The sequence below is a fragment of the Scyliorhinus torazame genome, chromosome 16 (assembly GCF_047496885.1).
Source record: "Scyliorhinus torazame isolate Kashiwa2021f chromosome 16, sScyTor2.1, whole genome shotgun sequence".
In the NCBI taxonomy this organism is placed as follows: Eukaryota; Metazoa; Chordata; class Chondrichthyes; order Carcharhiniformes; family Scyliorhinidae; genus Scyliorhinus; species Scyliorhinus torazame.
In genome coordinates, this window is record NC_092722.1 from 159,481,028 (window position 1) to 159,497,629 (window position 16,602).

Consider the following 16,602-nt stretch of genomic DNA (forward strand, 5'->3'; position numbering starts at 1 on the left):
TTATAAGGGACAGAAAGGTGAGTGGAGTCGAGGCCACAATCAGATCAGCCATGATCATATCAAATGATAAAGTACCATTCTGAGCGGATGAATGGTCTACCCCTTCTAATACTTGTGATCTTGACTGACGAAAAGTTTTGTCGAAGAGGTACGTTCTGGGCAGCTTGTTGATCTATGATGATCGATGAAGGATTTGTAAGACTGTGGTTTCTAAGTCATCGAGGGGGCATAGGGCAGTCCAGGTCCCAGGCTATTCCTTGAAATTTTGGAATAACTGGGACCCTGACTGACAGCATCTCATACGGATGGAACGGACTGGTAGAAAAATCATCTGTACTGCACTTACCTCTTCAGAAGACACGTAGGTAGTTTTTTTGTGTTGTTTCTATCTTCCAGTTCAGAAAGCATATTCAGGGGAATGTTAACTTTTGTACAGATCAGTGAATTACTGTATTCCTTGGGTATCTGAGGCTTGATCATAGATTGATCCTGATGACTCACCATCCCTATTTATAGAATCCTCTGGAAATATACTTTCCTGCTCACAGCATGTGATTTATTGGATTATTTTCGGCTGCGGGATGCTTCCTGTCATTTGTCTCAGAATATCACAAAGGAATTCATAACAGGTTAAATAAAATGGATTTCCTCAGCGGTCTGTGTGAGTCAGATTCAGTCTATTTCCAGGCCAGCCCACACTCTGGTTGCTTCTTCAACAAATGGATTATATTAGCAGGTAGCACAACTATTTGAATATGGTTCTGATATTATCTTTTGCGTGGAGGTGTATATTGCAGCCCATTATGTCTTGTTCCATGTCCTGTTTTGCAATCCTGGCCAGAGCTGAGGAAAATTCTCTTGGACTCTTCTAAATCGTATTTGTCCCTGGATGGTAAATTCCACACATTTACTCTGTACAAAGTAGTTTCATCTACACATTTATTCCACTTTCCCGTTTCTGACCTTGAATCAATGCCTTCTGGTTATAGTTTGATGATATGGAAGAATCTATTCAGCTTCTGTTTCTCAGCTATTTTTAGTGCACATTGCTTTTTGTTTCAATTAGGTATGTATGCTGTCAAAGCAAGAAAGCTAAATAAAAAGCTCCGATTTCATGCATAGTTGCAATATATAATAAAATACAGCATATATTGAATTGAGTAATGGTATGTCAGCAACATGTTTCTCCTTGAGAAACAATGGCTATGAAATTTGGTTCTGTAGTCCCTGTTTTTTTTTTAAGATATGGATGCAGTTTTGCCTCCGAAATGGCATCCATGGTGTGTGCGCGCACATTTGGTGGTAGCTATGTCAGGTGCCATTCTGGTGAGGGCATCAGTACATGTACAGTTGTGGCCACCTGAAGTATTCGGAATAAGCAAATGGTGATGCCAAGCAACGTGTAATGATGATTTGATACCAGCGCTGCGGTTCTGGAGCTCAATACTCCAGTTCCTTAAACAAAATCAATTAAAGAAGCGCAATGAAACACACATTCAGTAGCAGGAAGGGCCAACCCCACCTCCCCCCTCCTCCCCCCTCTCCCCATGCTTCCCCCACACCCCTTCCTCTAACCCAACCACCATTGTTATTAAAGGGACTCTCAACTACTTTCAGGTTAATTGTTGATTGATTTCTATTGGATTTTACTGTGTTGCAGAAGTTTCCAGAGTGATTTAAAGTCACTGAAGTGAACAGGGGAGTGGTGAAGGGCATGGTCCTAAATTCAAGAATTCTGCACAAATCACTTGCTCCTGGACAGGGGTGTAGTAATTAGCATCACCATTGGACTAGAGCATGACACTGACAATGACACAAAGCAGGACAGACTGCTGGAAGAGGGAAGAAGGTGTGGGGAGAAGGGCTCTCTCAGGATCCACGTCTCCCCAGAGTATTCAGGAAGCAATTTTCCTACCTCAAATTCAGCAAGGAACAGTCCATCAGATACTTCCACCTGCTACAGCCTCAACTGGAGCTTCAGAAAATGGCAAAAACGGTATTGCCTGTGGCTGTGAAGGTGACCGGGGAAGGAGCTTTTAAGCATCTGGCTCCTTTCCAGGCTATAGCAGGCAATATTTGCAAGATCCTCCACTTTGCATTTAGGGAGTTCACTGGGGTTTTTTCAATGCATGAAAAGCTAAATATGTTTCATTTTCCCTGGCCAGAAACAAGCAGGTGGAGTGTTTATTTCTCTTCAAAGTTGGACTCCAAGCTCTGGCCTGTGCCAAGATGCGCCAGACTCCTTCATCCTCCTTGACACTGACACAAGCCTTTTGGCTGGCTTGCCAATAAACCAGTATGCACATCCATCAGCCTTCTGCTGGAAACTCCGTTATTTAATTCCTCTGACTTCTTATCAACAAAACCTGCGTGCAACCTCTTCCTCCAGTTTCTCAACACATGCAGACCCTGTCACGAGCTATTCTCTCAAGTTCGAGCAAGGCCTGTATCTGAGTTGGTGACTGCGAATCTGAGAGCAAGTGTCAGTGTTTCTTTCTCATCCCCCTGCTCTTTCACCACTGTCCAGCAGCTCCTGGGTATCTGAAAGGAGAATGGCACAAGGGTGAGGTTGTGATGAGGGCAGATGCAAACAGCAAGAGGTGGATGCTTATACCATCTGCAGTTTCTAAATCAGAAGAGATGGTGGGATGTGGGGGAAAAGGGATGTGAGAAGGAAGATTAATTATGAGTATATTGTCATTATGTATGGTTTCAGATTGCTCTAATGATGGTAAGCATGGTCCATTTGTGGGGTTCAGGATGTGCAGCTGTGTCCATCCTCTTCTGGTTAGGTGCTGCCATCTTCGAAACATAGAATTCCTACAGTGCTGAAGGAGGCCATTTGGCCCATCAAAACTGCAATGACCCTCTAAAAGAACACCTTACTTAGGTCCACTCCCCCGCCTTATCCCCTTAACCCCACCTAACCGGCTCACCTTTGGAAACTAAGGGGCAACTTTAGCATGGCCAATCCACCTAACCTGCACATCTTTGGACTGTGGGAGGAAACTGGAGCACCCGGAGGAAACCCATGCAGAAACGGGGAGAAAGTGCACAGAGATAGTCACCCAAGGCCAGAACGTAACCCGGGTGTCTGGCGCTGTGAGGCAGCAGTGCTAATCACTGTGCCACCATGCCACCTTGACCTGCAAGAGATAGGGAAATGCGGCAGTGAGAGTGGTGCAATATGTTTTGGTGATATGTCCTGATTGAAGGCTGGCAGTTTATACAAGCTGTGTGATGCGGCTGTGAGACTTCTGGCAATGCTAAGTGTGTAAGAGTTAAGGGAAGCTATGAATGTGAAATAAGTTGTGACTGATGGAGCTGAGTGCTGGGGGTGTGGTGCTTTGTGAAATTTGAAAATTCATTCATTCATCTTGACTACTGAGGTCATTGATCTGCTGTTACTGCATTCAGGTCCTTGGGGCTAAGTCTGGCATTGAGTAACACAGCTATCTAATCTCACTGCCTTCGCTTAGCTTCGCTGGAAGGCCAGCTGGCCCGCTGTGGATAGAAGACCCCTGTCTCCCTGCCTACCTCCTCCAACAAGATATCCAGCAAAGCATAAATGAACATTGCAACGTTCTCTCTTCCCTATTGTGCCATAATTCATGGATCTTCTTGCTTACACGCTCTTGTGCAATCAATTCCCAAACCAGCTCCAGGCAGAATGTACCTCCCTTTAAGAGGTGGAGGCCATTGAGCAAACTTGGGTCCCCTCTGAGGAACCCAGCCACTTTGCAGTGAATTTGGTACTGGCTACCCACAGTTATCATGCAAACCAGCAGGTAACACCAAGTTTGCATGCAGTCACCATCGCAGGCAATGGGCATAGGTTGATTAGGCCTCTGATACTGATGCCCATTTTAGAGTCCTATCGAATTTCACAGTGAATGGCTGGAATTCTGCAGAGGCAGCGGAAGTTCCTTTGCCAGCACTGAAAGTGGAAGTGACCCTGCTTCACAAGAGCTGCTGGCCCAAACAGAGGGTCAGCAACCTGAGCAGCCTCAGCAACACCACTGCTGGGTTTGCTGGTGCTGCACCTCGAGGATAATGGTGCACTGATGTCTATGCATCCTCAAAGTGAGGTAAGCAGAATGCCGAAGGCAGGCCTTGCAAACGGGAGGGATGTTACTATGTAGGCAGCCATTGCCACCTGGGTGTCCCTCCATGGGCTAAAAAGTGCCCAAAATGGAGGCGAGCACCACTACCTGGAGCCTGCTGGGGGCCACCAAATCTCAATGGGTGGCCACTGTTCTGTAGGCAAAACGCCAGTGGAGGTGGGAAGATGCCCATAACTGATCACTTAAGTGGCTCATCTGGCCTGGTATGCCACCTTTCCTGCTGCTGGCAAAATGGCACGGCAGCAAAAAAAGTGTTGGACACACACCTCATACCATCCCATGCCATTTCGACATACATTCCACCTCCCAGCTTGACCCCAAAAGCCTGGTAAAATTCAGCCCTATGACTTCAATGATAGAAATTAGTCAGGTTGTCATAGTAGCATTTGAAATGCATAGCAGTCTTGAGTACTTAACTCAAGATTAACTCTTATATCACAAGTTTATTCTTCTGGTGAGGATATGATTCAAGAGCTGAATACGAAATGGTATATTGAGATAAGCAGAAAGTTTTCAATGAAGTTCCCATTAACGGCTGTGATATGAACCGAAAGCAACATAAATCCAAGTGAAACTTGAATGTCGGTAAGAAATTGACCAAAGGAATGGGAGCAGTGAGGTCAGGAAAGGTCTCAGTAGAGTGCCCTGGCAACTGATGCTTGAGGCCTTCTGCTGCTAAACTACATTTTCTTCATTCTTTATGGGATGTGAGCATCACTGACAAGGCCAATGTTTGCTTCCCATTGCTAATTGCCCTTGAGAAGGTGGTTGTTCGCAGCCATCTTGAACTGCTGCAGTCCATCCGGTAACGACTTGAATTCTGAATCACAACTGAGGAGACTTTCAACTTGCTGTACGTTTTGGGCATAAATGCGGCATTGTGGGTTGGCTGCCATAATGTAAACCACGTGATTTTTGTTTCCATTGATTTAAGTGAAAATCAGATTGTTTCTTGTATCGAATCGTCAAATGTAAACTGATCAAGTTCATTCTGATTAATGATAATAAACAGGGGGAATAAGGCAAAAAAGGAGTTAAGTGAAAAGGACAATTTAGTACTGGTGTCAGAAAGAAACTGGTTACATTATGGTCAACATTTGAAATGGTTTACCAGGAAGGTTAGTGGAGATGAGAACTTTTAGGTTTATTCAAAATGCAGTCAGATGTTCTGATGAGGTGCCCGCATGTAATTTTTGAAATTGCGATGGATGTATTAACATAGGCCAATTGGATTCCTTCACTTCTGTTAATCTTAAAAGTTTGTGATCTTGAGGGTAGCATTTAATTGCTAGCTAGATCTGCCCACAGGTCAATTGAATGTCAGACTTGATTTTTGTATTATAAATAATATTGCTATGTATCATATAAAAATATGAGTGATTACAATAAAAATATTATCTTGGATTCAGATAACAATAAAGCACTCAAGCCTCACTTTTCCAGTTTACGATATCGGCTGAATTGTTCAGACAGTTTTTTGCAATTGTTTCCATCTACCTGTTATTTTCCATCTAATAGTCCCAGAAAAGTAGTGCCATTGATGAAACATTCAATGAAAACGACCAAACAATGGTTTTGAAATGCTCATCACATGGTGTTGTTATAACAATTGTCTGCCCCTGAGCAGTTACTGGGTCAGATTGCCAATAAATAAGTTGCTTGGTTCTGCTACAACAAAAGATGCAGTTGGTCTTTAAGTTATACTAGAAGGCAGATTGGCAACTCTACTTGTTCACGTCGTTATTAAATGAGAAGTAAATCTCAATGCACGTGTGGGGCACTTATTATCCCCTCTGGCTGAGAAAGAAAGACCTGCATCTATATAGCACCTATTATTACCAAAGGATGTCCCACAGCATTTTATAAACAATAGAGTACTTTACTGTTGTAATGTATGAAACCTGACAGTGAATTTTCCCACAGCAAGCTCCCTTAAACAGCAATGTGGTAATAACAAAAGAGTCAGTTTTTATAATGCTGATTGAGGCATAAATATTGGCCAGGACACAAGGAATAACTCTCCAACTATTCCTTGATATAGTGCCTTTGAATTGATTTTGAGAGCAGATGGGGCCTCAATTTAATGCCGCATCTGATAGATGGCACTTCCAACAGTTTAGCACTCCCTCAGGACTGCAAGGAGTGGCAGACTGGATTTTTGTGCACAAGTCCTGGAGAGGGAGTTGAACACGCAACCTTCTGAGTCAACAGTGAGAATGCTACCAACTGAGTCAAGGTTGCCACAGGTAAGTAAAAGTCTAAATGATTGGAAAGAGCTAATATGATCTAAGCTCTGGTACAGTGGAATGTAACTATTTTAATATACATCACAGACTGTGGACATTGCTGGTAAACATTTATTCTTCATTCCTAATTGCCCTGAATGCAATAGCTTGTTAGGCCATTTCAGAGAGTAGTTAAGAGTTAACTATATTGCTAAGGGCTGGACTCACCTCTAGGCCAGACTGGACAAAGATGGCAAGGTGTTTCTTTCTTAATGGATATTAATGAACCACTTTTTTCAACAACTTAATTGTTGCATCATCACCATTAGCCTTTCATTCCAGATTTATTCTCTCCGTGTCTGGGTGGGTTTTCTTTGGGTGCTCCGGTTTCCTCCCACAGTCCAAAGGTGTGCAGATTAGGGTGATTGACCATAGTGTCCAGAGATGTGTGGGTTAGGTTAAAGGGTGAGATGGGATTGGGGTTGGGGAGTGGGTCATTCCTTCAGAGGATCGATGGGCCGAATCTGTAGGGATTCTATGATTCTAACTGAATATAAAATCCTCTCTTGTGGGATTTAAACCAACGTCATCTAGGTCTCTGGATTAATAGCACAGTAACATTCGCACTCCTTTCACCCATTATACACAGGTTACAGTAATACCACAGCCATTCTATAACAATAACAAAATGTGTCTCCCAGGTTGACTCAGTACTAATGTTATGTGCTTGATATGTACAAAATGTCAGCATTCTAATTTATGCTTGGTATCAATATGAAAGCAAAGCTGCAATATAAATCTGCTATTATAATCTATAGACTTGAAATAGAAAATCCAAACTGCAAATAGCACACATCATCAACTTTAATAATTTTCCACAATAATGATGTTAATAATGATAGGTGAATGGGGACAATTGCGAGATAGCTGTCTGAAAGTTTCAAATAATATCATTTTTATTTTGACCCTGCCTATCGCTGCAGCAAATAAGAACATCCCTTGAGGTTTTGGAGCGCTGCTTATCTCTCTTGGAACCCTGAGTGCGAAGCCCTCTTTCCATAATGCCGACAAACTGCCGATCTAGCAGCAGCCACAGCAATGCTTGAATCTTTGGACAACCGTGGACAGCAAAGCTGGCTGGACCGTGTGGAATCCATGGACTTACGCAGTCAAGTCATTGGGTCTGGAACCTCCCGAGGAAACTTGGTGCATCAAATGCAGCAGAGGCCTCTAACCCACAAGTCAGTGCAAACGCTGTTCCGGCCAAACTCCTGAAGCAACTCAAAGGGATCCCTCGATAAACAACAAAAATAGAAGGTCAAGGAAAAATTCAGAGGAGCAACGGTGAGTTGTTCAGAGTGTTCCACATGGTCAAACAACTTTAGCCTCATAAAACTAGATGCTGGCCCAGCAACCACAAAAAAGGGCAAAAGCTCCCAGGAAAGATGGTGTTATAGCCTGTCCAGATCCTATTGGCTGGGAACAATTGGTTACTCCATGATTTAGTTTTGGGAATATGAGATCCCCAATGAGGAAGTGGGCAATCGTTAACCTTTCAGCTGTATAAATAGAGCTGGCCAGTGTGGTACCAGGTGGAGAGAGAGAGAGAACCAGGTGCTGTGCTGTGCGGTGCTGTGTAAATGTTGTTGCAAATAAAGGTTACTTTCTGTTTGACTCTACACACTTGTGCTGGGCTCTTTGTGGCCCTCACAAAAGATGGTATTCCACCAAACCTCGTATACCATATTGGTGCAGTGGAAAACAATGGCAACTGGCACACTTCTCAACTCTTATGGAAAATGGTCACATTCCCCAAATCTAGCATGAGGTAATGGTATTAGACTGCCAAAACAAGAAAAGCCAGCAGATGACCCTGGGAGCTGCAGGCCCATTTCACTGCTCTGTACAACCGATAAGATCTTGAAGCAGCTCATTTTTGTAAGAATTAGCTCAATCACCAACTTGCCCCTTCTCCAAGAGCAGACTGGCTTTTGGCCCCAACACAGTTTCTGTGAACAAGTCCTTGAGGGTGGTTTTCATCATAACCTCAAGACTGGAACCACTTTCATGGATCTTTCCTCAACCTACAACACTGTGTGGAAACATGGACTGATACTCAAACTGTCCCAGCTGCTGCTTCATATCAAACTACTCTGGCTGCTGTAGACATTTCTGAGAAACAGAAGGATGAAGATCTACCTATGAGACAAGATCAACACTCCAAGAACACACAACATTCTCCCACAGAGCAGTTTTTAATATCTACATAAGCGATATGCCCACCACATCATAATTTTTTTATTTACACTAATGATACTGCCTTTTCAACTTACCCAAAATTTTTCCATATATGAAAGCTGCGCTGAGCTCTGACCTGTCAAAAATGACTGAATATTTCTACAAGTGGCGACTGCAGCCCAATCCATTGGCTCTTCATCCTTCACCCCAAAGGTCACCTTTTGTGGAGAAGAAGTGCAGAATAACCCAACTCCCACTTGTCTTGGAGTGACCCTTGACTACTCACTAACTTATCATTGCCACCTCTGAAAGACTGCCTAAAAAACCAAGACATGACTGAACACCATCCACAAGCTCCCCAGCACAAGCTAGGGTGCACAAACCACTGTCCTTCACACGTCTGTCACAGCTCTTCTCTTTTTGACAGCTGAGTACTGTACACTCGCATGGACCTCAGTCATCACACCCAAGATATTGGCACACAACTTCACTCAGCAACGAGGATTATCGCTGGAACTCTGCGATCAACTCCAGTTCAGTGATTACCTGTTAGATGTCACCCCACTCTCCATTCAACAGAACCCAACAACCCCCAAAGAAATAACTCGTATCAGCAGCAACCTTTACCATCATTAGAGACCTACAAGATCCCCCAATTTGTCACATAACTCTACAAATTAAATTTTATCTTTTTTTTATGCTTAATCTGATGATAATCCCACCGACTCAATTTGTAATTCATAATGACATAGGATAGATTATCATAGAATTTACAGTGCAGAAGGAGGCCATTTGGCCCATCGGGTCTGCACCAGCTCTTGAAAAGAGCACCCTACCCAAGGTCAACACCTCCACCCTATCCCCATAACCCAGTAACCCCACCCAACACTAAGGGCAATTTTGGACACTAAGGGCAATTTATCATGGCCAATCCACCTAACCTGCACATCTTTGGACTGTGGGAGGAAACCGGAGCACCCGGAGGAAACCCACACACACACGGGGAGGGTGTGCAGACTCCGCACAGACAGTGACCCAGCGGGGAATTGAACCTGGGACCCTGGAGCTGTGAAGCAATTGTGCTGTCCACAATGCTACCGTGCTGCCCAATAACAGCACACAAACAGGCCATTTGGCCCAACCAGTCCACACAAGCTTTTATGATCCACTCAGGACTCCTCCTGTCTTTGGAAATTGGTTGTAAAGTTTGCACAGCAATTGCCCAGAAGTGCAAACCTCCCCTGGGCAATGGCCTTGCATTGGGAACCGTCCAAAAATCTGATTAAAAGTGCCAATTTCAGATGGTTCCAACATGTTACCCAGGATACGGTAGAATAATCTAAAACTCTTTGAACTTCTGGATAACAATGGTACAGACCCACACCAATCCCCCACCCCCATCCCCCCCCCCCCTCAACTATTTCCCCACACAGGACTCCCCTACCCACCGACCTGCTGAGATCTCCCCTGACATAAACTCCCTAACCAAGGGATTCCCCCACCCCCAGGGACTCTCCACCACCACCAGCCCCGAGACCATCAGGTCAGCACTCACCCCCATACCCAGCCCCCTCCCCCCACAAGGCTCAACCCAAAACCGTTGCCTCCTCAATCCCCCCAAGACCCAATTCAATCCATCCCCTGAAACCCAACCCCCACCTGAGACTCAACCCAACCCAACAATTCTCCTCCCAAAGCCTCACACAACCGAACACCTCTACTCCTGAAGCCTGACCTGACTCAATGCCATTTCCCAACCTGGCCCGAGGCCTGACACGTCAGGGGTCCGACTCCCCCCCCCCCCCAATTCTACACTCCCTGACACCCCATGGCCCCTAATTCCTGCCCACTTAACTTATACACTTACCTGAGGCCCAACCAGACCGACCCAAGGCTCAACCCAACACTGGCCCCACCCCACCTCCAACGACACCATCCCGCTGATCCCCCACCCAACCCTTTCCACCACCATCAAATTTTACCTACATTCTTCTCCCTGGCCTGTAAAAGACCTTGGCAGTCCTTTAACTTGCCTGGTTTACCGCAGCTAGTGTTGTAAAAAAGAGGTGTGACCTCCCTATATCTGACAGAGTTGGCCTTTGATGCCAGGTGACAGGGGCATGCTGCACTGCCTGGATCTCACCCGTCCTGAGTTGGAAGGTCAGGCAAGACATGATGAAAAAAGAATCTGGATAAAAAACTAGGAGTGGTGTGGTAATCAGACTTTGATTGTAACGCCGAAAACGTTCGGGACGACATTAAAACTATGACTAGAGCTTCTGCTCCTCAAGCCACACGAAAGAAGAAGTGGATAATATGAAAACCCTTAGGAAACTATAGGAACAAGGCGTAAGCGTTTTATGTTATCTGAGCCCAAGGTGGTATTTGTATTGTAAAATTCAAGAAACTAAATTACAGGACAAAAAATATTAGTTTTCAGAAAATACATAATCTTAGATAACCTTGTCTGTTGAAACTATTCTTTATACCTCTGAAATGATGAAACCAAACCTGACAGCTTCAGAGGGAAAGTATTTCAGACATGGCACATCGCCACCATGTTGTAGCTGCAACATGAATGAAAACATTCAGTCTTTACAATATGGTCTTTCATATCTTTAGAGCATCATAGAATCATAAAATGGTTACAATACAAGCCTGTCGGGCCGTCAACTCTCCATACTAGAATGTGGGATGGTGTGAGTTGGACTGAATTCTGCCTAGTGACAGGCCCACGTGATCTGGTTGCCACTGGTATAGAGGCACAGTTCAAACCCTATTGGAAGTCAAGTACCAACTTGCGCACCTCTATACAAAAGGAGAAACAGCTGGCCTGGCTACATGCAGATTTAGACTCTCAGAGGCAGTCAGACCATAAGCAGGTGCTGCTATGCCAAGCAGTAGGAAATGACTGCTTTTTGGTTAATCACCAAGTGGGGTACTGGTATGGATAGGAACAAAGCTTGTTGTACAGAATTGAAGATCAAGGATTCACCCTCCTGCCTTGCTGCAGGAGGTTCCCTCACATATGCTCTGCAGATGCAGCGAAGGGCAATGAAAAATTCACCCTCTTGGAGCAGACAAAAGCTGCTGAGGGTGTGCTATAACATAAGTGGGTTTTCCGGTTGAGTTACGAAGGTAATAGGGAATACATTTTCTGTACTTTAGTGTATTTGTTGTTTACAAAATAATGTTAAATCAATGTTGATTTTATTTTGTTTGTTACAGTAAAAATCTAAATGTGGAATTGTGTTGTGTAACTCTTTTTAAATGTCACTGGTAATTCATACCTCTTTTTAAAAGTTATTTGTTTCCGTCCCGTTCGTAACAAAGCCCCGAGTGAAACTGCCTCCACCACACTTTCTGTCAGTGATTTTCAGATTGTAACCATTTGCTCCACAAGAAAGCTTTTTCTCATGTTGCCAATGGTTTTTTGCCAATCACCTTGTACTGGAGTCCACTAGTTCTCAACTCTTCCACCCTCCTCTCTACTTGCGTTCAACAAGATCCCTCATGATTTTTAATAGCTCCATTATATCCCATCTCAACCTTCTCTGTTCCAGTCGGATTAATCCCAGTTTCTCTGATCTCTCCATGGAATTGAAATCCCTCATCCCTGGAACCATTTTTGTTAAGGTTTCTCGTGCCTTCTTGAAAGCCTTCACTTCTTGACTACAGTGCAGTGCCTAGAAATCAACACAATACTCCAGGCCAAGCCAGAGTTTTTACAAAAAATCATCATAGTTTCCTTGCTTTTGTACTCTATGCTACTATTTATAAAGTGCGGGATTCCTTAAGCTGTTATAAACGCTTCCTCAACTACCCTGCCACTCTCAATCATTTCTGCCCATGTACCATCATGTCCCCCTGATCCTATACCCACTTTATTTTATATTGCCTTTCTCTGTTCTTTCTACAAAATGTATCATTTCACACTTTTCCATATGAAACTTTGTCTGCTGTCTGCCCACCCATTCTGACAGCCTGCTTGCGGACTCTTTAAGTCTATCATTATTCTCATATCAGTTCACAATGCTTCCAGGTTATGTCTCAGCTGCAAATGTTGAATTTGTAAAATGCATTTATGGGATGCGGGCATCGCTGGTTAGGCCAACATTTATTGCCCATCCCTAGTTACCCTTCAGAAGGTGGTGATGGCGAGTTGCCTTCTTGAACCATTGCAGTATCTGAGGTGTAGGTGCACCCAACCTGCTCTTAGTGAGGGAGCTCCAGGATTTTGACCCAGTGACAGTGAAGGAATGGTGATATATATCCAAGTCGTGGTGGTGAGTGACTTGGAGGGGAACCTTCAGGTGGTGGGGTTCCCGGGTATCTGCTGCCCTCCAGATGGTAGTGCTCGTGGGCTTTGAAGGTGCTGCCTAAGGAACTTTGGCGAGTTCTAGCAGTGCATCTTGTAGATGGTACACACGGCTGCCACTGTTCGTCGGTGGAGGGATTAAATGTTTGTTTTTTTTAAAAACAATTTTTAAAATTTAAAGTATCCAATTATTTTTTTTCCAATTAAGGGGCAATTTAACATGTTCAATCCACCTAGCCTGGGTTGTGGGGGCGAAACCCACGCAAATACGAGGAGAATGTGCAAACTCCACACAGACAGTGACCCAGAGCCGGGATCGAACCTGGGACCTCGGCGCCGTGAGGCAGCAGGGCTAACCTACTGCACCACCGTGCTGCCTGAGGGATTAAATGTTTGTGGAAGGGGTAGCAATCAAGCGGGCTGTTTTGTCCTGGATGGTGTCGAGCTTTTTGAGTGTTGTTGGAGCTGTACTCATTCAGGAAAGTGGAGAGTTTTCCATCAAACACCTGACTTGTGCTTTGTAGATGGTGGACAGGCGTTGGGGGCCAGGAGGTCAGTTACACGCCATAGGATTCCTAGCCTTTGACCGGCTCTGGTAGTCACAGTATTAATATGGCTAGTCCTGCTCAATTTCTGATCAGTGGTAACCCACTGGATGTGATAGTGGGGGATTCAGCAATGGTAATGCCATTGAATGTCAAGGGACGATGGTCAGATCCTCTCTTGTAGCAGATGGTCATTGCCTGGCACTTGTGTGGCGTGAATGTAACTTGCCACTTGTCAGCCCAAGCCTGGATATTGTCCAGGTCTTGCTGCATTTGGACATGGACTGCTTCATTATCTGAGGAGTCGCGAATGGTGCTGAACATTGTGTAGTCATCTGCAAACATCCGCACTTCTGACCTTATGATGGAAGGGAGGTCATTGATGAAGCAGCTGAAGATGGTTGGGCCGAGGAAACTACCCTGAGGAACTCCTGCAGTGATGTCCTGGAGCTGAGATGATTGACCTCCAACCACCACAACCATCTTCCTTTGTGCCAGGCATGACTTCAACCAGTGGAGAGTTTTCCTCCCAATTCTCATTGACTCCAGTTTAGATAGGACTCCTTGATGCCATACTCGGTTAAATGCTGCCTTGATGTCAAGGGCAGTCACTCTCACTTCATCTCTGGCATTCAGCTCATTTGCCCATGTTTGAACCAAGACTGTAATGAGATCAGGAGCGGAGTGACCCTGGCAGGGCCCAAACTGAGCATCCATGAGCAGGTTTTTCCTGAGTAAGTGCTGCTTGATACTACTGTGATGAGAAATTGTGCCCTGTACACCCATGTCTAGGTCATGAATAAAGATCAAGAAAAGCAGTGGTCCTGGTACAATTTCTGGGGCATCCACAACATACCTCTCTCCTGTCTATAAAACAACCGTTCACTATGTTGCCAATAGTTGTCCTCACTTTTCATCCCACCAGCCTTTGCACTTAAAGGATTATCCTCCGTCAGTTACACCAACTCCAGCATGATGCTACCACAAAGCACATTTTCCCCTTGCCCCTAACCCTCCCCCTCCCAGTCAGCATTCCTAAGGGACCATTACCTCTGTGGCACACTCATCCCCTCCTCCATCATTGACAACCAGTCATACCCCTTCCCATGGCATCATCTCATGCAATCCCAGAAGGTGCAACTCCTGCCCCTTTACCTTCTGCCTCATCACTGTCTAAGACCACAAACACTCTTTGCAGGTGAAGCAGCATTTCACACACCTTGTTCAACTTAGATATTGGAATACAGCCAGCAATCGTGGCCTTCCTCCTACTTGCCGTAGCCCTGGGGGATGCAGTGCAGCTGAACGAGCTGGAGTTGCTTGAGGAGGAGGAAGTTGCAGCAGCGGAGCATGCAGCAGCGGGGTGGGGGGGGGGGGGGGGGAGAACAGGAGGCAGCCACCCAGGATGGAGAGCTGGCCGCCCAACAGGCCAAGGAGGAGGAGGTGCAAGGGAGGTGCTGCATGAGGCCTCGCGTGTACCGGCAGCGCCTGTCATTCAAGGACCTGCCAGACCGGGCATGCCGTTGAAGACTCCCGCTGAGAAGGGGGACAGTGCAACATATCTGCCAGATCATGGTGCACCTCGCACCGTGGGGGAATGGGGAAGGACATCTACTCCTGGTGGCTGTCAAGGGGACTTTTATGTCACATTGTCCTTTCAGGTGCCGAGTGGGGACCTGTCTGAGATCTCACAAAGGTCGGTGCACAGGTGCATCCGTGCTGTCAAGGAGGCCCTATATGCCCAGTTGGCACAATACATCCATTTCAATGTGGACCGAGCCCACCAGGATGCCCTTCTGACAGGCGCTGCCGGTACACGCAAGGGCAATGGGATTCGCCACCATCGACGGGATGCCCTGGGTCCAGGTGGTGATCGACAGGATGCATGTCGCCCTGCGAGCACCTGTAGATGATAGGCCGTTCTACACAAACTGAAAGAACATAAATAAGAACATAAGAACTAGGAGCATGAGTAGGCCATCTGGCCCCTCGAGCCTGCTCCGCCATTGAATAAGATCATGGCTGATCTTTTTGTGGACTCAACTTACTTACCTGTCCGCTCACCGTAACCTTTTATTCCTTTACTGTTTAAAAATCTATCTAAATTTGCCTTAAAAACATTTAACGAAGTAGCCTCAACTGCTTCACTGGGCAGGGAATTCCACAGATTCATGACCATTTGGGTAAGAAGTTCCTCCTCAACTCAGTCCTAAATGCTCCCTCTTATTTTGAGGCTATGCCCCCTAGTTCTAGTTTCACCCGCCAGTGGAAACAACCTCCCTGCAACTATCCTATCTATTCTCTTCATAATTTTATATGTTTCTGTAAGATCCCCCTTCATTCTTCTAAATTCCAATGAGTATAATCCCAGTCTACTTAGTCTCTCCTCATCAGTTACTCCTCTCAACTCCGGAATCAACCGTGAATCTCCTCTGCGTCCCCTCCAGTGCCAGTACATCCTTTCTCAAGTTAGGAGACTAAAACTGTACAAAGTACTCCAGGTGTGGCCTCACCAGCACCCTATACAGCTGCAACATAACCTCCCTGCTTTCAAACTCCACCCCTCTAGCAATGAAGGACAAAATTCCATTTGCCTTTTTAATTACCTGCTGCACCTGCAAACTAACTTTTTGTGATTCCTGCACAAGGACACCCAGGTCGCTCTGCACAGCAGCATGCTGCAATTTTTTACCATTTAAATAATAGTCCATTTTGCTGTTATTCTTACCAAAATGGATGACCTCACATTTATCAACATTGAACTCCATCTGCTAAACCCTTGCCCACTCACTTAAACTATCAATATCCCTCTGCAGACTTTCAGTAAGCTCTGCATACTTGGCTCTACCACTCATCTTAGTGTCATCTGCTAACTTTGACACATTTCAATTGGTCCCCAACTCCAAATCATCTATGTAAATTGTAAACAACTGTGACCCAACACTGATCCCTGAGGCACACCACTAGCCACTGATCGCCAACCAGAAAAACACCCATTTATCCCCACTCTTTGTTTTCTGTCAGTTAACCAATCCTCTATCCATGATAATGAATTACCCGTAAAGCCATGCGCCTTTATCTTATGCAGCAGCCTTTTTTGCGGCACCTTGTCGAATGCACCAGATATACCACAACCACCGGTTCCTCGTTGT

The 16,602-nt window shown here is 45.2% G+C and overlaps 1 protein-coding gene across 4 annotated transcripts in view; it reads right to left on the minus strand.

The window, feature by feature from the left end:
- The window catches only part of btbd16 (BTB (POZ) domain containing 16), a 193,668-nt gene that overhangs the window by 39,929 nt on the left and 137,137 nt on the right, over positions 1–16,602 (minus strand). For 3 of the 4 annotated variants that reach the window (XM_072479309.1, XM_072479306.1, XM_072479305.1), the window contains one exon: positions 11,077–11,154. The exons of the other annotated variant lie outside the window; for it this stretch is intronic. In XM_072479309.1, the coding sequence (XP_072335410.1) occupies positions 11,077–11,154 (78 nt within the window). The remainder of the gene's footprint in view (positions 1–11,076; positions 11,155–16,602) is intronic. 4 annotated transcript variants of the gene reach the window in all.